The sequence below is a fragment of the Lepisma saccharinum genome, chromosome 10 (genome assembly GCF_977018435.1).
Source record: "Lepisma saccharinum chromosome 10, izLepSacc3.1, whole genome shotgun sequence".
Lineage (NCBI taxonomy): Eukaryota > Metazoa > Arthropoda > Insecta > Zygentoma > Lepismatidae > Lepisma > Lepisma saccharinum.
In genome coordinates this window covers 71178259-71202070 of record NC_139238.1, presented here as the reverse complement: position 1 = coordinate 71202070, position 23812 = coordinate 71178259, and the positions used below count along the sequence as shown (strand labels likewise).

At 39.0% G+C, this 23812-nt stretch overlaps 1 protein-coding gene across 1 annotated transcript in view; it reads left to right on the top strand.

Annotated features, from left to right (window-relative positions):
* Positions 1-2340: 2340 nt before the first annotated feature.
* Positions 2341-23812, top strand: part of LOC145993941 (protein takeout-like) — a 224376-nt gene continuing 202904 nt past the window's right edge. The window contains exon 1 of the mRNA XM_083129906.1: positions 2341-2434. Coding sequence (XP_082986032.1) covers positions 2380-2434 — 55 coding nt within the window. The 5' untranslated portion in view covers positions 2341-2379. The remainder of the gene's footprint in view (positions 2435-23812) is intronic.

Below are 23812 nucleotides of genomic sequence, written 5' to 3'. Positions count from 1 at the left end.
TAAATAATGTAACACGACTTTTGAATTTCAAGTACACAGCAGCAGTTTCTTTTTTGAGATTCTGTCCCAACTTTTAACCTTAAAACAGAACTCAAAATGTTCCTACTTTGCGACAATGAGTTAACGGCATAGAGTTATTGCAACAATACACTTTCTCTACTAGTATTACCAGGAACTATGTCATAGAAACGCCATAAATATTGCAAAATGGAAGATGGAAAAAGGTTAGAAAATACGTGCCACTTTCCAATTCTTTTAAAATGTTGGAGTTTCTTCTCTGTGTACTAAAACTTCAACTGATCGAGTGTTTTCTTACATGAATGATTTGTGGACAAGTGACAAGAACGCTCTTTGAGCACAAACTTTGAAAGCTATGTTGATTAATAAGGTGAACTCCAATCACAAGTGTGTCAACTTTCACATTGTGTTATTTGCAAAGAATGATATACTGAAGAAGATCCATACATCGGAAAAATATCAATGAATGACTTCTAATTCTACAGGACTGCTTAGTTGTAGTGCAGTGGATATCAGTCATCATATTATGTAAGTTATTTACACAGTATAAACTATTTATTTACATAATTTGTATTGAGATATACCTAGCCAAGTATTAAGGTGAAACCGTCCCTTTTTGTCCCATTCTCCTTTAGGAACATATGAAAAATGTCCCTTTTGTTGTCTTAAAAATCTGGTCCCCTTAGGCTACAGAATATAAAAAATAATGGATTAATAGTAGCCTGGAAAATATTAAGTAAATTCTTTCGACTTCAATCCATAACACGTGAAGTATGGTTGAAGTCGTTGCCACCTGGATTAGGGTGGGCTACAGCTCACTGTGAAATATTCTTAACCCACCCGTTTGCCATTAAATTAATCAGTATGTCAAATTTTCATATTCACTTATAATACAGGAAGAGTCACAGAAAGAGTCAATAAAGAAAGAGGGAGAAGCAAACAGAGAGAAAGTGCTACGAAAGCAAGTGGGATAAAGGGAGAAAATAGGGAACAGAAAAGAAATATAGAAAGAGACAGAAAGAACAAAAGAAAGATAGACAACAGGAGGTAGGGAAAGAAAGTAGAGAAACAGAAAGGTGAGAAAGGAAGAAATAAAGAATCAGACACAGAAAGGGGAGAAAGGGAAACAAAAAAGATAGAAGGAGAGATGGAAAATCGAAAAGAAAGTTACACGACATAAAAGAAAGGAAAATATAAAACATAAGAAAAGAGAGATAAACAAAAATAGAAAACAAGAAAAAGATAAAGAAAAGTAGAAAACAGAAGAAAGGAGAGATTGGAAAATAGAAAACAGAAGAAAAGAAACGAAGAAAGTTAGAGGAGAAGAAAAGAGAGAGAGGAAGGGATAAAAATAGGGAACAGGAAGGAGAGTCAGAAAAAAAGAATTGGAAAGATGGACAATAGAAAATAAAAGAGAAAGAAATATTCGGAGAAAGGAAAGAAAGATAAAGGTAGAAAATACAGAAATAGAGAAGAAATAGAATGGGAAAAGAAAGGAAAGAAGAGACATAGATAGAGAGAAAGAAAGGAAACAGAAAAAGAGACTACAAAAAGAACGAAAATGGAAGATATGTAACAGAAATATACACAACAGCATATGGAGAGAGAAAAAAATAGAGAAACGGAAAAGAGAAGACGAAAGATAAACAGAAACTAAAGAGATAACGAGAGATGGAAAGCATAAGTAAGTAAGACCAGACGACAGAGAATGCAGAAGAACGAAACAGAAAGGCAAGAGATTGATGGTTGAATTCTAGTTTCTGCACAGATAGGTTAATCGGGACTGGGCCTACAGTTTAAAGTGGGAGCGTAACCACTGTGCAATGTCTCCCCATTGGGTATCCCTTGAGAGACTAAAAAGAAAGAATGATGATAATAAGAAGATAGAAGAAAGAGAAAACAAAGTAGGAATCAATTTCAGTAGCTATGATCACAAAAGCAGTAGGAGAAAATCTTGCTGAAACTTTCCGTTGACATTGTTTGAACAGGTCAGGAAAGTCACTTGCCGCTGTTTTTGTCTAACTTCATCGCCCAGGCGATCTTAAAAATTCCTCCAAATTTAGCATCTTTTCTCTAAAGTTGGCAACATCGCTGCGCTTCGCAAAAGCTACATCACGCACATATCTTGCTTCCGAATCCATGTCAGGTCCCCTTCAACCCCCAAACAATGGTCGAAGGACAAAACAAAAGGATGATCGGCATTCTTGTCACTTCGTATGGGTGACTGGCTTCACCTTTGAAGGCCGAGCATTATATGCGACAGTAGGTGTCTTATAATTGGTGTATTGTGCCGAGATATTCGTTGGTGTTCGTTTAATCATTATCGCGACCTCAGGTGCAGTCACTCGTATTCTTCGCAAGATGAAGGCTGTTCTCGTCTTGTTGGCCCTGATAGAAGTGAGCCGTGGCTACATTCGTAAGTACTATTTCAACCTCCAGATATCTTTATTTCCTCTTCCGTATTGTACTATTGAATTTTGCAAAGATACCAAAACATGTTGTTTCAGAAACCTTCACGTCGGATTCTCAACTCACGGCTATGTTTGTTGTGTTGGCAAATATTGAGGTTTAGAACATAAATTATATGAGGTTAGATATGTTCTCAGGAACACGCACACATTATGCATATCTGATTGATTTTGTTTATATCACTTCGCTTTTCTGCCACTTTTGGCTAATCGCGAAGATGAGGATGAGTATGATATGAAATTGATGAAAGGGCACTCACACTGCGTCATAGCGCGCCTGCTAGACACTCCACCACCAAGGTATATATACAGTATGCATATATACAGTATATACAGGGTGTTCATAAAGACCCGGTACCTTTACAAAAAACATAGCTCGAAAACTACATGCAATAGTACAATGCTGTTGATTGCAAAATGAGATAAAACTCTACACGTTTATATGCTTCACCTCAATGTGCGCCCCTCCAGTTGCTCTCAGAACATCAAGGCGGTAATCCATTTCTGCCCATACACGTCCCAGTAACAGTTAGGATATTCTCCGTTGTGCGGTAAACACAATCCTTGACATACCCCCAGAAGAAGCAATTGAAGGGTGTGATATCAGGAGAGCGCGGTGGCCAGGGAATTGGTCCATCATGGCCTATCAACCTGCCAGGTCCTGCCAGGTCCAGAAGACCTCGAACATCCTTGGACCAATGTGGGGGTGCCCCATCTTGTTGAAAAATTATGGTTGTCATATAAACGTGGATAGTTGTAGCTCATTTTGCAATCAACAGCATTGTTCTATTGCATGTGGTTTCCGAGCTATGTTTTTTTGTAATTGTACGGGGACTTTATGAACACCCTGTACTTTTCCGGCCCAGGGGTCCCGGGTTGGAATGCCAGCCTGGGCATGGGTGTTTGTGAGTGTTCATTCATCATAAAATCACTCATCCCAATATTTGCAATTAGTCGAAAGTGGCGGAAAAGCGAAGGGAAATAAACCATAGCCTATCAATAAATATCAACAACTTGTTCGGCATTTTAATCTTTCTAGGCGACGGAAAAAAAGCCGACCGACATTTTCGCGTGTTGTTAAAGGTCCAGGAGCCCGTAAATTCTAATTGGTTCCATTGGGTTTTACTGTAGGACCGGAACCTTTTTTCTCGCACAATTTAAATTCGGTCCAAGTTGCATATCTTTTTCTGTACCGTATTTTAATTGTTCCTGAAAAAAGGTTCGTGAACCGTATTTAAATTGATGCGGGGAAAAAAGGTTCCTTTACCGAATTTAAATTCTTCCGGAAAAAAAGGTTCCTGGACCGAATTTGAATTCATTCTTGAAAAAAAAGATTCCTTCCTGGACCGAATTTAAATTCATCCGGAATAAAGGTTCCCGGACAGAATTTAAATTGGTTCGGAAAAAAGGGTTCCCGGACCGTATTTAAATTGATCGGGAAAAAAGGTTTCTGGACCGAATTGAAATATTTTACAGATAAAAAGGTTCTTTACGGTCCAGAACCCATTTACGCTTGCTGATTTTCTCTCCTGGACCGGAATTGAATTTATTTAAAATTCCTGGACCTTTAACAACCCTCGTCAAAAGGACCTCGCTCACTGAGACGCGGGGAAATACGAAAAATCCGGCAACAGAATTTATGTCGTCTGCTTCCATTGAAATCAAATGGTGTAACGCTTACTGCATTGGAACGTGCGGAATCGAAGCACGGAATTTCCGGCTAGAAATCTGCAGGTCATCTTGAGGGTTATGGCTCACTGAGACGCCGGAAGCGAAACTGCTCCGTTCTGTTACCGCACTTCCGGCATGCAAAATTCAAGGTTTCCATTGTTTTTCTCTGAAAAAACAAATGCATCTTGTGATTTTAACAGGTATTTCTACATTCTGATGTAATTTCTTAATATTTTAAAGAATAACTCTGGTAAATTGCTGCTTATAATTGGAGTGGAATAATAATAACCCGTGGCGCAACAGGCCCTAACTACCACGGGGTGATGTGTGGTCAGCACGACGAACTCCCCACCAGTCGCTTCTGTAGGATTCCATGACCGAGTTACCGGTTTACTGACAGGTTTTAACCTGGCTAAGGAGAGGAGACACGTATTGATTGTTCATAGGCTATGGTAAGGTTCGGAGCTGTGTAGAATGACGGGCGCAAATTGCCTAACTGCTGACGCATCCATTTTTTTATTTCAATCAATAATTACATGTGAGAGAGAATGTGAGATTTTCTGATGTTGTCACCTTGTAATGGAAGGATTCCGAGTGGTTCGAATTCACTTAAAACTGTAGGTTCAGTCCCGATTAGCCTATCCGTGCATAAGGTTGACTTAAAACACAAAAGGAGAGAAAAACTGAAAAAAAGAATGATAGAAAAGAAAAAAAGAAAGACAGAATTCCTGGCGATGAATTACCAGGGATGGATAATTCTGATAATTGATATGGCGATATATCGTCAAGAAAATATTGTCACTGACGATACGATACGATACATTTTCAGATATCAGCTATATATCGTCTCGCTAAACTATCGTGACGATAAATCGCAGACACAATATATATCGCCCTACACTATTAATTACTAATTCACCTTTGTTTACAATACAATACAATACAATCTTGCATCCTTATCCGAAAATATGCAGAAAACGTTGTTGCATTTCAGATGAAATCTCGCGAATTACAAATTTCTTGAAAGGTCATCAAATAATGGTTACTTTTAAAGAGTTTCGTCTGAAACTTGTATACATGTTGCATACATTTTCAGATGATAGGAACTTGTATCACGTAAACGACTAGGTTATGAAGAAGATTGTGAACTTTATCAAATGTATTTCTCATATTTTCTTGTAAATAAAATGAAAGGGAATAGCCACAGTTTCTTAAAAAGAGCAACGATTATGAAGTTCATTTTAAACTATTCTTGTACAAAGTTATTAAAAGTAGAAGAAAATACAAATGTCACTCAGACATGTACAAAAGTTTGCAGTCTCCTTCAGAAATCCGCTGAGAATTTTAATGTATACGCTTCTATTAGTTAGGTGACATCTACCGACAATTTTTTCAAGAAGAAAATGTTCTAATGTAAATGATGTTTTATAAATACAAATCATCTGCAAACTGTTGGCAAGAAATGAATTAATGAAATTTTAGTGCTCATGAAGAGGGGCAACGGGCATGAGTCCCCACCCAATTTATTAATTTATTTATTGAGAACACACGCGCAGATGCCCAATTACAGCGTTGTACGTATAAATCTGGCATTGTACTAATTCATAATAATTATAATAAGCTTAGCTGATGCAATTATACAATGCAATACAATATAAAATAATTAAGATATAAAAATAAAACAAGTACAAAAATATAAAATGATTACTATTATATATGTAGGCCTATATATTATATATACATATATATATTTCAACGTATTACGTGTATTGTCTTAAATCACGAAATATATTGAGGATATTTAATCGGAATTCCTTTAGGTTCGTAGAAAATATGTCGATGTTTTGTTCCTAGCTACTAGACTTATAACTTTTGCACATTCTATATATTGGTGATTTTTTTCAATTCTAGCCGGTTTCGTTAATAATATATCATTTTTGCGTCTCGATCTTAGTGAGGAAACCAGATGTCTGACTTCTAATGAGAGATTCGTTGCGCCAGTGTCGTTAGTTATTAATTTCCACAGGAGCATATTTTCATGAACTGTTCTTCGTTCTTGCAGATTTGTGCAGTGAAACTCTGAAACAAGATTGTCATAGAGGTCAAATGCAGGATATACTCTATTTTGAATTTTATGTTTTAACATCACTTTTCACTTAAAAAGTTTTATTTTGCAAGCTGAACTCTTATTTTAGGACAGCTTTAGGGAATATTGAGGCACAACTACAATCTAATTATGTAGTTTGCAGGCTCAAGACGCATGATGTTTCACACATTACGCACAGTAAGATAAATACATCAGTTGAAACAAAAAATGCATCACATCTGCAGTTCAGGCGAAATGTTTAAAGTGCATCCTGGAAAAAGATGCAGGAAGTTGAGTGATTTTTTATATTGTTATACATAAAATGTTATTTTTTTTGTAGAATGAGGAAATTACTAAATATAAGTGTTGCAAAATGCAATAACGAATCACTAAACAAGAAAATTCAGTACCGTAAATAGTGGAACGCTAAACATCCTGGAAGATATTTTAGTGAGTTTGATTGATTGATTGAATTAGGTTATTTTACGTGACGATGAGTGATGATATGATGAAATTGATGAAGGAACACTCTCAAGAAACACGTACGCCCAGGTCAACGCGGGGCCCCTCGCGTTGTAGCGGACTGCCCTAACCACTCCGTCACGAAGGTAGGCTTGTGTGAATTAGAAAATGAATCTGTAGTTTTCATGCTTTCTTAATAATTGCTGTGTAGATACAGAAATGAATGCCCCCTTCCCCCTCCTTACCGAAAGTTACATTCGTAGGTGACATTTTCGGGAAGTGCTCAATTTATCAACCTCCAATCCACACAGTAAGGCAAAGGTGGAGCTATCTAATATTGAAGTAGGGACGAACACATTAACAATCTTGGCAATGCTGTTGTGGTGATCTGATCAGCACCACGAGTACCACGCTCCGGCCACATTTAGGCCCCCCGGTATACTGATCGCAATTTCAGCTGGCGGCGGGGAAACAACGAATCAGCGATCAGTTGAATTCTCTTCGACTGACATCGGGCATTTTCGTGTCACAAGGTACCTGAACGTTGCTGGAGGAACGAATCAAATGAGTGTCGGATACACCGCATGTTGCCAAACGTACTGCAAAACGGAGAGAGAGAGAGAGAGAGAGAGAGAGAGAGAGAGGAGAGAGAGTTGATCGGTGCTGTTACTGGTTAAAAGTTGTACAATAGTACACAAAACAGCGAAACATTGTACAACAAGCTAATAAAACAAGTAACAAAACAGACGTACGCTTGGAAACGTTGCAACGAGAGAGCGACGTCACCCCTACAGCATTTACTTCGCAACAGTATAGGCATTTGTTAGAGGCTGAGCCGCTCCATGCATGAAATATTGCTCGGAAAGGAATCGAACGGGTGTCTCCCGCATAACAGTCAGATGCCACACACACTTTTCAAACTGGATGTCACTATTAATGACTTACTTTTTGTGCGTAGGACTATTTCAATTATATTTAACATTTTATCTATTGCCAATTTCTTACTTTTCTCTAGTCGGTGGCGGAGTGGTTAGCACAGTGCGTTACGGCGGCGGGCATAAATCGCATCATCAATTTCATCCTTTCATCGCTCACGCTCATCGTGGCAATTACCCAAAATTGGAAGAAAAACGACGCTAAATATCTAACTCACTAACTCTCTAGCATTCTTAAACCCGAAGGTTTATAGCTGCAGCAATAGAAGCCTTCCATCTGTCCCATTCTTGCCGATTTATTTTAGGTCAATCTCAACGTTATCCCTCCATCCTCGTCTTGGCCTTCCTACTGGTCTCTTACCATCAGGTTTCCCAACAAGAATCCTGTAAACTCTTCTTTCCTCTGCCATTCGTGCCACATGGCCTGCGCACCTAAGTCTTCTTGATTTAGTTATTCTAATAATATATGGATATGAATACAAATTATGCATTCATGAAACCTTCTCCACTCACCTGTCTCCCCATCCTTTTCAGGTCTAGATATTTTTCTAAGGATTTTATTTTCAAATGCTGTTAATAACAAAAATACAAATACTTACTTTTCTTGTAGCATCTACAACATCCATGTCTTACCGAAGATTCTAATTTCGAACTGCCTGGTGTCGTAGCACCCTGCGCTAACCACTACGCCATTAGGTCGTGTACCAAGTGGACAGCATTGCTCTCAGAACACCTTGGAAAATACATTACTGGCGGGCGCTAACGAGTCTCTGGCGCCTGATCTATTTTTTCCCCCTTTTGATGGAGTTCTACTGCTTGTATTCTTCCTAAGGAGTACCGAGCACTTGGTTGTGAGCTAACGGTGGGAGCAAATAGCATAAAGTACTTATTCATATTAAATATCACGTTTTGAGGATCCGAAAACAGTTTCAGGCGAACATAACACTACTTCTCTGCTCGCATTGTTTTGCTGATACTTCTAAAATGAGCACCAGACTTTGAGGGTAAAACGAACAATATCCATCTGTAGGTTCGGCACCTGGTACCAGAATATGTTAAAACGCTCAGGAACCCAGATATTTGAATGAGTTCTATTCGGTTGCGTAACAGGACCGGGGCCTTTTTTTTTCGAGCAATTTAAATTCAGTGCAAGCTGCGTATTCTTTTCATTACAATACGGAACTTGGATAGGATTTAAATAGATCCGGAAAAAAAGTTCCTTAACCGTATTTAAATTTACCCTTTAAAAAGGATCCTGGACCGAATTGAAACAATTTAAACATGAAAAAGTTATTTACGGTCCAGAACCCATTTACGCTTGCTGATTTTCTCTCCAGGACCGGAAATGAATTTAATTAAAATTTACGGCCCTTTAACAACCCTGCCTGGTACTTTGTCCACATTTGCACCTAGTCTAAAACTGACTGCAGACTTGGATTAATTTTGAAATTCTAATGTTTCCTTGTTATGTCATACTGCCATCTTTGCATTAAAAAAAGGATTCAACCCACATCCAAGATGGTGGACTTCAAAATGGTGGCCATTTCTCTGTTACAGTTTCTCTTTCGGTTAGCTTAACTCTTAACGAATTTCGATACTACAGAAATATCAAAGACTGCTATCCCATGGGGTAGTGGGAGCGTCGTTGCCTTGTAATCAAGGTATCCCGGGTTCGATATCCGGTGGTGACACATATTCGCTGGGCCACAGACAATGACTAATTTATGTTCATTGTTGGATAACAAGTTCTGGATCAGTTCCAGACATGTATTACATATCTAGAATTGGATGTATTTTGGATACACAGTTTTGTACAAGATCTAGATATGTTTTGGATATCCAGAATTGGATGTGTTTTGGATATCCCGTATTGGACAAGATATGAATATGTTTTGGATATCCAGAATTGGATGTGTTTTGGATATTCCGTTTTGAACAAGATCTGGATATGTTTTGGATATCCAGATTTGGACGTGTTTTGTATATCCCGTATTGGACAAGATCTGGATATGTTTTGGATATCTAGAATTGGAAGTGTTTTGGATATCCAGATTTGGACGTGTTTTGTATATCCCGTATTGGACAAGATCTGGATATGTTTTGGATATCTAGAATTGGAAGTGTTTTGGATATCCAGTTTTGGACAGGATCTGGGAACGTATTGGATATTCGGAATTGGACGATATTTGTGGCAGCCAGTTCTGGATATCCTATAGACGTTCAACGGATATCTAGAATTGGATATCCAGAAATGGATATCTAATGGACATCCAATGGACATACATAATATCCATGGATCTGATCTGGGCATTGTGGATATCCAATGGATATCCATGGGAGATGTGTGCTGTATGGGATAATGATTCGGATCACACTTTAAACTTTATGTTCACTCCCGATTTTTCCCTTCCCTGCATAAAGTGTGTCTCAATCAATCAATATCAATGAACTCATGAAATCGATTGTGGTAAATGTACACTCACCGGCAATAAAAATGGGACACCTACATCCTGAAATACTGGCTTCCCTGCAATGCGATATGTGTGTTGCCTAAGTCTATGGTTATGGGCCAGCATCAGTATAGCTCGACCACAAGGAAAAAAACCTTCCGTCCAAAGCGTTCGCGCAACTTCCCTGCCGTTATCGGTGTTCGGGGCAGTGTTGCCAGGTCAGATTTGAAAAATTCGGGAGATTGTTCCTTGGGAACCAGAAGTTCTGCTACAAAATCCGATGATCTAATAGAAGAGGATGAACGACGTTCTTGGGGGAAGAAGGGCGGGATAGTTGTGCGCACTGGGGAGGGGGGGCAAGAGGGAGTGGCGCGCATTGTTTACGGTGTAAACGTCACAGATACTTTTGTAACAATGGTGCTAAACCCAGCACCCTGTGTTTGGCGAAAATATACCGAAGATCTCCATTTCAGGAGTGGACATGTTTCAAACAAAAGAAAGTAAACCGCCCGAAGGAACCGACCAACATCTTTCATCTCTTCCGCATTTTCCGGTTAGAGGGTGCGTGGAAAACACCCTCAAATTTGCATCGACACAAGGGGTTGGGATGCCTCTATTATCGCGAGGAATTTTTATGACAGGAAATGGTAGAAAGTTGTGTTCACAGATGAAGCTAACGTGCCGCCTTTCGTTGTCAGCGATTTTCCACAATCTTTCAAGTCGAATGCTAACAATAACAAATCAATTTGCCTTCTGATGGTGTTCGTGTGCAGCTATCGATAGGGGTGGGCACGCGTCCTGCACCATAATGAAAAAATGCATTACGTATGTGAAATATATTTGGTGAATTAGACAGCATGTCTTCCTCAATAATTCAAGATAGCAACGCTTATGCTAGGGTGCCACCCATCCTCCCCATCTGCTAGAAATACACACACACACCCACAAACACATACATGTATAACATAATTTGCCCACGCTACGAAGTCAGTGTTTCTACCTAGTAAGGCAAGGACGTTTCACTGTGTTTGTGTCACTTCATCCATTTCATCAGTTTTTCATTCAACCATATTGTCGTACTTACCCGTAGAGGCACAAAAGCGACGTAAAATAACTAAAATAAAAATAGAGTTTAGGGTGGGATAAAATACAGCCATCTAAAAATAGTAATGTAGTAAAAGTAATAAAATAATGTCCTAGCACAATTGAGTAGCGTTTGACATAATTTCACAGTTCAAACAGCACTTTTCACGGCTGAGTGGAGTTCCACTCCACATCTCCCCTCCATGTTCAAGTAAAGATGAGCAGGAAACGTGTTTTTGAGCTGGCCGTCGGAGGTGCCATAGCAATAGTTTATTATGGAATCCTACCGAGAAATCAATAGGTCTGGCAACACTGACGTTGGCGACTCTGAAGGCTTCTTCCTCCTGTCTTTTTCCCCCACCCGCCAGCGCGATGGGGTCTGCGCAGGTTTCTTTCCTTGTGGTTCCACTATAGCAACGTTTCAATTGGTAGTTCTGGTATCGCCTCAGAGTTAGGCAACACCCGTAACGCACTTCAAGGAAGTCAGTCTTTCAGGATGAATATGTTCCATTTTTTTGCCGGTGGCTGTACAAAAATAATGAATATTTTGAACACAATGGAGTTTAGACATGTACACTCCTGTAACTGAAGATAAACACCCCAGATCAAAAACTGCATATACTTCACTAACATGTACAGTCAATGGCAAAGATAACGGTAGGCATATTGTCCATATTTTCATTACTTTTTTTATATTTTACATTCTATGTTGTTTTAAGGAATGAAAGTATGTTGGTTCTAAGCAGGTATTGTTCTCTGCTTATTGACGTCATTACTTCAATTCACTATCATCACATTGGGCCTCCCCGATGGCGCAGCGGTAGTGTTGTTGCCTTGTAATCAAAGGGGTCCTGGGTTCGATACCCGTTGGAGGCACAAGTGGTTCGGATCCCACTTTAAACTGTAGGGCCAGTCCCGATTAGCCTTACTGTGCATCAAGTGTACTTAAAAGAACAAATCAATTAAATCACCACATCACATTGTGTAATACAGACCGAATGAAAATGGTGGTGGACAATTCGCCTACTATTTCTTTTGCCTTTGGGTGTACACATATGAAAATGTGTTTTTACGTACCTATATTTTTTATATTACTCTTGATCATTTCCCGTCAAATAGGCACCCGTCTGTGATATATTGCTTGCAGTAATTGTTTATTTATATACACCTCATTGTAGGCGGTTGACTGTATATATTGTATTATCTCAGCCACTAAGAAATAGCCTGACACTTCATGTCGTAAATTGCGCTGGGCAATATTCATTTTCTCACGACGTACTCCTTAATACTCCCTGCTGATCCTAATTGTCACTTGGCAAAAAATAGCGGTATGATCCAGTGTTGCCAATATTAACGTAAATACTGTGTGAATTAACCCGAGGGTGTATTTTTTTAATTTTCAACCGTGAAAATATTTTTAAGAAATTGAAAATAAATTACATTGTTTCCTAGGGTGTGCCCAATATTTTTGTATTACTTTTGTTACTAGACACACAGCTATATGTAATGTAAATAGGAGGGCTGGCTCCCGTGACGAAGTGGTTATCAGATCGCGCTCGGGGTCCCGTGTTCGAATCCTGGCCTTTTCGTGGATGTTTGTGAGTGTCCATTCATCAATTTCTTCACTCATCTCCATCTTCGAAAATTAACCAAAAGTGGCACAAAAAGCGAAGTAAAATAAAGCAAATCAAAATGAAATAAAATAAATAAATAAAGTAAATAGAAGGCAACATATACTTGGTGGGCCTATCAGACGCCATCTTGGAATTTCTGTCATTCGTGACACTTATGTCAGTGAGAGTGTACAATGATAATAATGGTATTTTTTGTAATTATTATAATTTATAAACAACTGCACGTCCATAAACAAAACATCATTAATGAAAAATTATAATGGTTTTTGTGAGTTTTAGTGAATCGTGAAATATGTGTGACACTTATGCAATAGTTGGTTATATTTTTTATTAATGATGGTATTTTTTTAATTATTATAATTATTAAATAACTGAACATATATGATCAACAAAGGAAGCAACGATTCAACAACAAAATGGTTTCTTGTTTATAGTGATTTAAAAAGTGTGTGCCTGTAAGCGCCTCCTTAGGTAAGCAAGTTTCTCCTATGGCACGGGTAAGTTAGGGTTAAGCATCTTGGTTTGGGGAGAATGCCCATTTAATGGCGTATTTGTGGCTTCATTTCGGGAGGTAGTTTTTGGTTGATTGATTGAGTTGCTGTTTTAAGTCCACTTTATGCACAGTAAGGCTAATCGGGACTGGACCTACAGTTTAAAGTGGGATCCGAACCACTATGCCTCCACCGGAAATAAGAACTGGGATCCCTCGATTACAAGGCAACGACGCTATAACTTGACAAGTTTAAAAACAAGACGCTGCAAATAGCTGTTGCGCATCTCACACCACATTTCCCCACTCCATTCTCCGCAGCGACGTTGGTTCGCAGTGTTGAAACCTGGAGGGAGCGGAATGGTTTGATGATTTTCAACGAAATTTGTATTAGCTTTTTCCTGGGCTGTTTTCTACCTGTGGAGTACAGAAATTCAGCTCACATTTCTCCAACGACTCTTTTCCTTCTTTTAAAACTTGGCCTACCCGATGGGGCAGTGGTAGCGTCTTCGCCTTGTAATCAAGGCGACCCGGGTTCGATTCCCGGTGGAGGCACATAGTGGTTCATATCCCACTTTAAACTGTAGATCCAGTCACGATTAACCTTACTGTGCATAAAGTGGACTTAAAACAACAAATCAATCCAATCCAATTCTTTTAAACTTGAAAAACCATCCATTTAGATACTCCCGTGGCGGCGCTTGTGGACTCGACAAGTTTATATAACTCCTTCTGATTTCGTAAATATGTTGCAACATTGTAAAGAATTTATCTGGCCTGTCTTCTCAGGGGCTTTCCAGAGCAGATTGTGGATTTCGTTGGACCCGGCATGATTTGATTTTTGTATTTCAAAAATATGCAGCCAAGAGTTAGGAGCAAGAACATTTCAATGCTTTTAAAAAGAACACTGGCAAGCGTGTTATCAGATTACCTTCTCGTAGCGATTGTTGTACGATAAACAAAAGAACCTCCACCCCCACTCGGCTTAAAAAAAACCAGGCCACTGCTCGATGTCGCATTCAGAAAATGAAGTTATTCGCCCAGTAGTTTCTCTTCGTTATAAACCTTAACGCGCGTGCGTAATATTATAGTTTAGGATCCGCGCACCGCACGCATTTTCAAAGACCGGATTAAATCAAATGAACCACTGATAAACTGATATGAGTCGGCATCGTCAATCTACACAGTAACAACAGTTTGTCATATTTGTTTTAGCTTAATTTTGCTGAGTTGGCACCACTCGTACTCTAAAGGCCAGACTAGTACGTAGAAGAGGGGTGGGGGAGGATGACGTAATAGGAAGTGCTCCGCAGCGATCTGCGCATATCGGGACTTAACTTGTCAGGCTCACTGCGCCATCGGAAGGCCTAAGTTGTTTTTGGGGAGGAATGCAAATTTGCATATGTTCCCAGTTACGAGTCACACAAATCAGATCCAAGCGCGATTCTTAAAAAAAACTATTTAGAACTAGCACTAATGCAAGCACGTGTGGCGTCCTGAGGGATATGGGGAAGTACAGGGAGGATCTCGAAGCCAAGATTAGGTCTTTCAAATACTGGGTGAAACTGGAACAAGGAGCTGGAGACTAACTTAAAGAACAGTGTCTGTGAGTTCAGATTGAGTAAGGGTTCGCACGCCACTGGGCAATGGCGATCAGAGACGACCTCTAGAGAATGGGTCGGGGTGGGGTGTGGGAAGAATTGAGGGGAGGGAGGTGGGAAAGTGGGGTGCTGCAAACAGTGATGTGCCGTATAACTTTATAGACTATAAGTTTACGTCTACACGTAATATACGCGTAGATTACATTGGGTTGTAGTTTACATAGACTACGTAGACAATCTAAAGTGCATTAAAATTAATTTTCAAGAGTTTCATGAGAAGAAAGTGCATTTTCAACTATATTGGTTCCTAACAAACTGAAAAGAATCGTATTTACAACAAAATGTCTCTTCTCTTCCATTATCAACTATGGAAGAAGATAAATAGTATGCAAAAGAAAAACAACAGATGGCAATCATGAGGCAACATTAGTCTTTTCCCCATAAAACACTAGAATATTTCTATATTAGGTTTCTTCCTAGGTGAGGAATTGTTCGAATTTGGAAGAAAGAGTATGAAAAGTTCTCCTCAAACATCAGCAACTGATATGCAGTATAATTTTATTTTAATTCCACGGCGCCTTTGATAAGTTATCACCTTTCGCCATATTGTTTACATATATTACGTCATCTACGTGTATAAAATTGTCTACGTGTAGAATGTAGACTATCGTTGTTTACGCGTAGACGCACATCACTGACTGCAAACAATCCCCGTCTAATTCGCTGCACTTTTTGACTCTCTTTGCACTCTCTCGCGTTGGCTACAAAGTGTAACATCGAGAGCCGTCTTCTTCATCGATGTGGTGTCAACTGGTGCGTGCCAACCAATGAAACATACGTTTAAAGCAGTAGACAGGCATTTGTTGAATCTTCCGAACTTGAACACCGCTTAACGTCTACTTTGTTCTTATTTGAACGCAATTTCTTTACACCAGTCGGAAACTATATTTGATTAATTTAATTTATTTTACTTCGATTTTGTGCCACTGTTAGCTAATTGCGAAGATGGGGATGAGTGATGACATGCTGAATGGACACTCACAAACACCCATGCCCAGGCCAGGATTCGAACCCGGGACCCCTGGCGTCGTTGCTAACCACTCCGCCACGGAGGCGGGCAACTATCTTTTAGTTAGTGCTTCATATGAACCGCAGCATTCTTTTCTACGTGAATTAAAATTCTTGTTATTGCGATGTGAAATTCTAAACAACTTTTTATGAACATCTTGTATTTGTCTGGAAACTATCGTGCGGCTCAATTGTAACCGTATTAAGGCAACAATTAATACAGTAAGCAGCCAGATAAATATTTTATTTTAGTTGTGTAAGTCTAGTAATAGTGATGAACGTTGAATTGATGATAATGTGCTAAAGATCAACTACAAATATATTTCCTGATATCCCACTGGGAGAGAACATTTAATGATTGACTCATAATCTCACCTCAAGGTACAAGGTTTTGGGTTCGATTTCCAGACATTGAATTTGTGTTCCATTGTTCATGTTGCTTCATCTATTTCCTCCATTATCGCTTATGTTCAGTACGGATAAGTGGTACAAAAGTTACTTATACTGATATGATACATAGTAAGAGATTTTGGTACCCCCGGCCATAATTCTCCTAGCTTACAATTTTTCATTTTTTTTAAAAAAAAAAAAAATTTCGGGCACAGTCTTTCTCGTCGACTTGTTTGTGTTATATATTATTGGGAAAGTTAAGTATGCAGCCGTGGGCTGAAACAGGCATGATTTGAAATTATATACAGGGTTTTCCAAAAGTTCTTCCCACATTTTAATTCAATATAATTTTGTAACGGACAAATATATTTCAGTGAAATAAAGTTTGTACTGCACAGCAGTATTTAAAGGTTTACCTTGCAATGCTGCGCGTTCCGCGAATCACGTGACTGCGAGTGATTAGCTGATTCCAGGATGGCGTCGAGTCAGGTGGAGTGGCCGCAGAGCATACACATCACGGCCCGCAAGGTCGCCAGACCTGACTCTGTGTGACTTTTGGCTGCGGGGAAAAGCCAAGAGATCTACATGACCTCAGAGAAAACCCATCTGCAGTTATCTCCGGCTTTCGGATTCAGGATGAGATTTCAGGAATGCATCGATGTGGATGGTGCGCAGTTTGGAGGTGTGGCAATGAGGATGACAGACATGCAGTCTTACCAGGTAAAACTTTAAAGACTGCTGTGAAGTGCATACTTTATTTCACTGTAATATCTCTGTTCGTTACAAAGACTTTTGAAAAACCTTGTATATTGTTGTTGTTACAGCTTTTTCAGACCATGCCTACATACTAAACTTCCCCAATAAAATAAACCCGTTTCATATGAATGAAGGAAAGGAAGACAACTTTTCCTTTCGTCAAAAATATAAACTGAGGAAATTAACATTAAAATTGATGCATGCACTAGAACGCTTCATTTAAATACACTTACCCCCATGGAATATGAGTGGTGACTTGCAAATATGCCATAAATTAATGCTCAACTGCCACTTTCTAGGTCAACGTAACCCGGAATCTTATACATATAATCTTACTAAATGAACTCACTTCAAAATGAAAATTATAATGATTTTTTTTACTACTCTTAACAATCTATTTTCGACTCTCTCAAATACAGCGCCATCTGTCGACCATCATGAAAGTACAGCTGCAATTATTTCGTCAGTGGATGATCTACTCTACTAGATCAGACGTTTAACTTCTAAACGTAACGCAGTTGGTGTTATAGTACTACGTTTGAAATGAAATGGTTCACCGTTACTGGTATCCCCCTGGCGGAGTGTTGTCAACTTGTAAACAATGAACTGTTTCGACCCGGTTGGGGACATCCCGATTAGCCTTTCTGTGCAAAAAGTGGGCTAAATAACAATCTCAATCTTTACCATTACTGTTACATTAAAATTACTTTTTCAGTTACATTATTCTATTTACTCTCTGCCTCGTAGAAGGTTTGGCATTCATGAATTAAATTGATTGATTGATTGTGCTTATTATACTTCGCATTTCTGCCATCTTGGCTAATCGCAAAGATAGGGATAAGTGATAATTTCGTAACGAGCGGTAAAAGTCTCTCAAATATAACGTACAGTCATGGACACTTCTGGGTTGTAATGTGAAAGTTAATGGAATTGTTATAACCTAGAAGTGTCCGTCGCCGCAATCGAATTGCGCACACTTTAGATCCAGAATTGCGCACAAATCTCACTGACCTGTTTTGCCCACAGATTTTGATCCAACGTTGCCACTGAAAAAAAAACTGTTTTTTTCTTTAGACAAGAAGAGAGAGAAATTAGGTTCTGATAGGTTAGGTTAGGTTAAACACAACAGAAGTGAGAACGGCTTGAGAACATTTTACATCTGACAACATCGCCTCATTTGTTTGTGCGCAATCCTGTACATTGTGACAGCTTATCAACGGCTTACCAGATACCACTGATAAAACAGGAAAAGTGTGCGCAATCCCGCTGTAGCCGTGTCCGTGACTGTACAACGAACTCTCAAATCCAGACATTTACCCATCACTTTTCAAATCAGAAAATTGATAGAACCATCTAAGGAATGGCTTCTCAGACATTGCCGAGCTTCCTTCAGTGCAATGGTTGCAAACAGGTAAAGCCAATCGCAATCAAGGAAGAAGCCAAAGGTCTAACTCGGCATTATTGAGTAAAAGGAATTGGAATAAATGTCTGGGAGGAGAGGGGTCAGGTTCAGTTCAAAGCTATCGGTTTGAGAGTTAGAACCGAGCGAACTTGGAGAGAGAGAGGGCTGAAGGAGTTTGGGGAAGGACGAGTCTAGGCTCTTCGTACAGTCGCGAGCATAACCTCTCACGGCAGATCTTCAGCTACAGAGACAGGTATATCCTTTCATTTGCCATGCTGATCCAGTCTTTAGAGGTGTATTTCCATTCAGTTAAGTGTGTATGAGTTACCTCTTACGCCTTACCATCAGGCTTGCCATGGACAGCGAGATGCTCTGTATACAGGATGAATGAGCTACATCAACCCATCGGGACATCTAAAGGTTTCTAGTTCGAATCCCCATTCTTGAGGGAACGTTACGATGTTATGAAATTGACGAAGGGACACTCACAAAGAACATACATATCCAGGCCGAGATTCGAACCCGGGATCCCTGGTGTCAGCGTGCTGTGCTAATCACTCCGCCGGGCTCGACTTTCTTATGAATTGGATTTTCTTTGCAACAAGGCTCATTTTTGATAGGCCATGAACAGTACTCAAGCTCAAGCACCTGGCGATCCCTTGGATTAAAATAAAGTGAAGGATGATTACTCCCCCCTTCACTCGACAAAAATACCACAATTTCCATACACATGCCGAAGCACTTGAGTTAATATTACGAGGCCGCTTTACTTAGGCACAATTACCATAAATAACATTAGTGGTGATACGCATATGTGACAAAATATTAATGTTTAGCTACAACTATCTGGACTGCTAGATCCAGATTTATATATAAGTCATCTCATTGTAAATGATAATTCAAAACGAAAATCGTAAAGTTCATTAATCACCTCTAAACGTCTCTCTCTTTTTCCGTTTCAAAACCTGCGCCATCTACCGACAATCACGAAACTACAGCAGCAAGCACACCTTCAGTGGATGTTTCTACTACAGATCAATTTGAACTTGAAACATTACCCAGTCAGAGCTACAGGCACTGGCATACTCACAGAAGGGGCTGAAGGGGCTACAGCCCCTTCCAAAAGTTTTGAGAAAATGAACGTTTTCAAACAAAAGCAGTGAAGAACTCGGGGAAAACCAAAGTGGTAAATTTAAACTCGCCTTAAAATCGCACCCGGTTGCTATTTTTCATAGTGGAAAATTTTTAATACACAAACTATCTTATTGTGTATGCCGCCCTCTTAGAAAGCAGATACGCAATATCCACCATTAGAATTCCAGCCCCTCCCGAAAAGAAAAATCCTGCGTACGCCAGTGGTTGCAGGTACTCGTTCTAAAATGTAATACTTTTTTATCATTACTGTTGGTTTAAAATTAACGAAATTAATCTCATCCTAGGTACTCGTAGAACGTGTTGGATTCAAGAACTGAATTTTCTCTGCAAAATTTGAAATTATCACAAATTATCGCACACTTGTATCGTAACTAGTGGTGTACCGAGACTCATGGGCAGGGGGGGGGGGGATTTGCTGCTAATATAGTGGCTGGATCTACAAATACAGAAAATACGTAATTTTAGAATATGGGGTGTTAAACGAAGGGGTGGTACAATTCTCCTGCCTATGATTACATATGTGTTTCCTTTTGACAAATTCTAGAAACTAATAATAAGAATGTGAACAAATTAACTAATAAACTAGGTATTATTAAAGACAATACATTATTTATTCTTTAAATAATTTGCATTAATGATTAGTTACAATTCTTACATTACTGATTAATTGATTATACTTTACAATGTTAGACTTAAATCGTTTCTTTCTTCATTTTTTGTCTGCAAACAGCAGAAGCATGGATTACTTTGTTATATTTCATTTTTTTTTGCTCTGAGAGTAAAGCCAGACCACTAAGGCGTTCCCAAAAGTGCTTTACAACTTTTATGTCACACAACACAACTTGTAATTGGCATAGAGCAATATACGTACATTGTTGTAGGTTATTCACCAACACCTAAAGAATTTTTGTCAGGTATTGAATAAAATGGTGCACCACCACCACACTGGGCCTTAGACGTGAGAGATTTCCTGGACAGGGCATTTCCAGCACGTTAGACTGGAAGAGATGGTCCAATTGCCTGGCCTCCTACATCCCCTGGACTTCACTGCAGGACGGCATAGGTTCGAGTCAGCCTGGGTTCAGTCTCTGGGTTCTCGGCCTGTGTATAGGACCGGTGGCAACACACCATCGTGAGGAAATTGAGGAGCTACGAGTGAGTAGCGTAACCTGGTCATAAAAATCTCCTACAACGGCTGAGGTTTCGACGTGCTGAACCCACGTCAACCAATTACAGGTTGAAGATCTCCACACCTCTAGAGTCGTTTTCACGTTCAGAAGACACAATGGGCTCTTATGGGCAATGCTTTTCTTATGGGAAATACGAGCGCGCTGTTGTCAAATTTCTGGATTTACAAATTTAGCTTAAGTAAAATCGGTACCTGCAGTTTTGCAGGAAATTATGTAGAGAATACGATGGTGAACACAAAAAACCGGTAACTTGCTTACATAATTTTAGATAAATTAAAAACGCAAATTTTCTGTGAAAACACAATTTTTACATTGTTTTCATTCCTAACGTTGAAACATGCCGTAAAATTGAAGCTTTCATTATGAAAAAAATTGACACTGTTTTTTAATTGTCATAGGTGACGGTGGTACTCAGAATTTATCAATACTTTAAAGCATATTTGCATTAAAAAATATTCAAATAAAGTATGAGGAGATTTTTTATATTCGTGCAGTAGAAAATGTCGTCGCTGGCCATTTCTTGTTCTGTAATTCCAAGTAAAAACTTCCAGCGACAAAGTTGTGGAGAAAATAATGAAATTATTTTTTATAACCACTCAAAGTTTCCCAGAAATATTACTTCCATGGATTTGGAGTTTCTTTTTAACCCGAACCGCGCGCGAAGTAAGGAGACGTTGTCTGGCCATCTTGAGCTGACTCGCCGCAGCATTCCGGCTAATCACCACCAAGTTCTCGAGTTATTTTATTTCCATTCAGTAAAAATATGAACTTCATGCTGTTTGTTATAATAGAATTGAAATTACTTAAATTTAATAATTGACAATTATTTCCAATGCTCTTGTTGTAATCAACATTAGTGCTGTCGCAAATACACGTTGTTTTCGTTTACATTACTGTCGACATTAATACTGAAATGAAGATCACCTTTCAGTTTCCAACGTACACATAAATTCATAGACACCATATTAACCCTTGAAAGGCTTTCCAACACGTGACAAAATATGGGGGTTCAAGATAGAAATATGACATGCCTTGTTTGAGTCATTCACGTCTTATTAGTTCACGTGGGCCATAACTCATTTGTTTGTTTGGGTTGCAACTTAATCTAACCCATGTGCCAGGTTCCCCTTACTTGAGTGAGAGATCTGCTTTGGTCTGTTTAGACATTTCCCTCTCCCGAAAAAGTGTTTTCAGTTGTGTGAGCTCTCAGTGATTTTTACTTTTTTAAGTGATTTCTGAAGTGTCATATTCGTGCATTACACTCGCGTGTGTAGTGATCGCAATGGATCATAGTAAAAAGGGTAACTGTAACGTTCACAGTATAATATTAATATTTACATATAATTATCATTATATATACAAAATATGTAACACCTTCATTGTGAAGGAAGGTCATCATTTCCCGGCGACATGAGCTAGCGCTGTATTGGCAACACTGTGCGGTTTCTCCATAAGCGCCGTTGTCTCTTCTGAACGTGAAAACGACTCTAGAGTCGTTTTCACGTTCAGAAGACACAATGGGCTCTTATGGGCAATGCTTTTCTTATGGGAAATACGAGCGCGCTGTTGCGAAATTTCTGGATTTACAAATTTAGCTTAAGTAAAATCGGTACCTGCAGTTTTGCAGGAAATTTTGTAGAGAATACGATGGTGAACACAAAAAACTGGTAACTTGCTTACATAATTTTAGATAAATTAAAAACGCAAGTTTTCTGTGAAAACACAATTTTTACATTGTTTTCATTCCTAACGTTGAAACATGCCGTAAAATTGAAGCTTTCATTATGAAAAAAATTGACACTGTTTTTTAATTGTCATAGGTGACGGTGGTGCTCAGAATTTATCTACACTTTAAAGCATATTTGCATTAAAAAATATTCAAATAAAGTATGTGGAGATTTTTTATATTCGTGCAGTAGAAAATGTCGTCGCTGGCTATTTCTTGTTCTGTAATTCCAAGTAAAAACTTCCAGCGACAAAGTTGTGGAGAAAATAATGAAATTATTTTTTATAACCACTCAAAGGTTCCCAGAAATATTACTTCCATGCATTTGGAGTTTCTTTTTAACCCGAACCGCGCGCGAAGTAAGGAGACGTTGTCTGTCCATCTTGATCTGACTCACCGCAGCATTCCGGTTAATCACCACCAAGTTTTCCAGTTATTTTATTTCCATTCAGTAAAAATATTAACTTCATGCAGTTTGTTTTAATAGAATTGAAATTACTTAAATTTAATAATTGACAATTATTTCCAATGCTGCTGTTGTGAGCAACATTAGAGCTGTCGCAAATACACGTTGTTTTCGTTTACATTACTGTCGACATTAATGCTGAAATGAAGATCACCTTTCAGTTTCCAACGTGCACATAAATTCATAGACACCATATTAACCTTTGAAAGGCTTTCCAACACGTGACAAAATATGGGGCTTCAAGATAGAAATATGACATGCCTTGCTTGAGTCATTCGCGTCTTATCAGTTCACGTGGGCCATAACTCATTTGTTTGTTTGGGTTGCAACTTGAATCTAACCCATGTGCCAGGGTCCCCTTACTTGAGTGAGAAATCTGCTTTGGTCTGTTTAGACTTTTTCCCTCTCCCGAAAAAGTGTTTTCAGTTGTGTGAGCTCTCAGTGATTTTTACTTTTTTAAGTGATTTCTGAAGTGTCATATTCGTGCATTACACTCGCGTGTGTAGTGATCGCAATGGATCATAGTAAAAAGGGTAACTGTAACGTTCACAGTATAATATTAATGTTAATAATTACATCAAAATATGTAACACCTTCATTGTGAAGGAAGGTCATCATTTCCCGGCGACATGAGCTAGCGCTGTATTGGCAACACTGTGCGGTTTCTCCATAAGCGCCGTTGTCTCTTCTGAACGTGAAAACGACTATAGGTAGGATTGTGGGAGGGAGACTGGCAGTCGGGAGATCGGCCTAGACCCTTC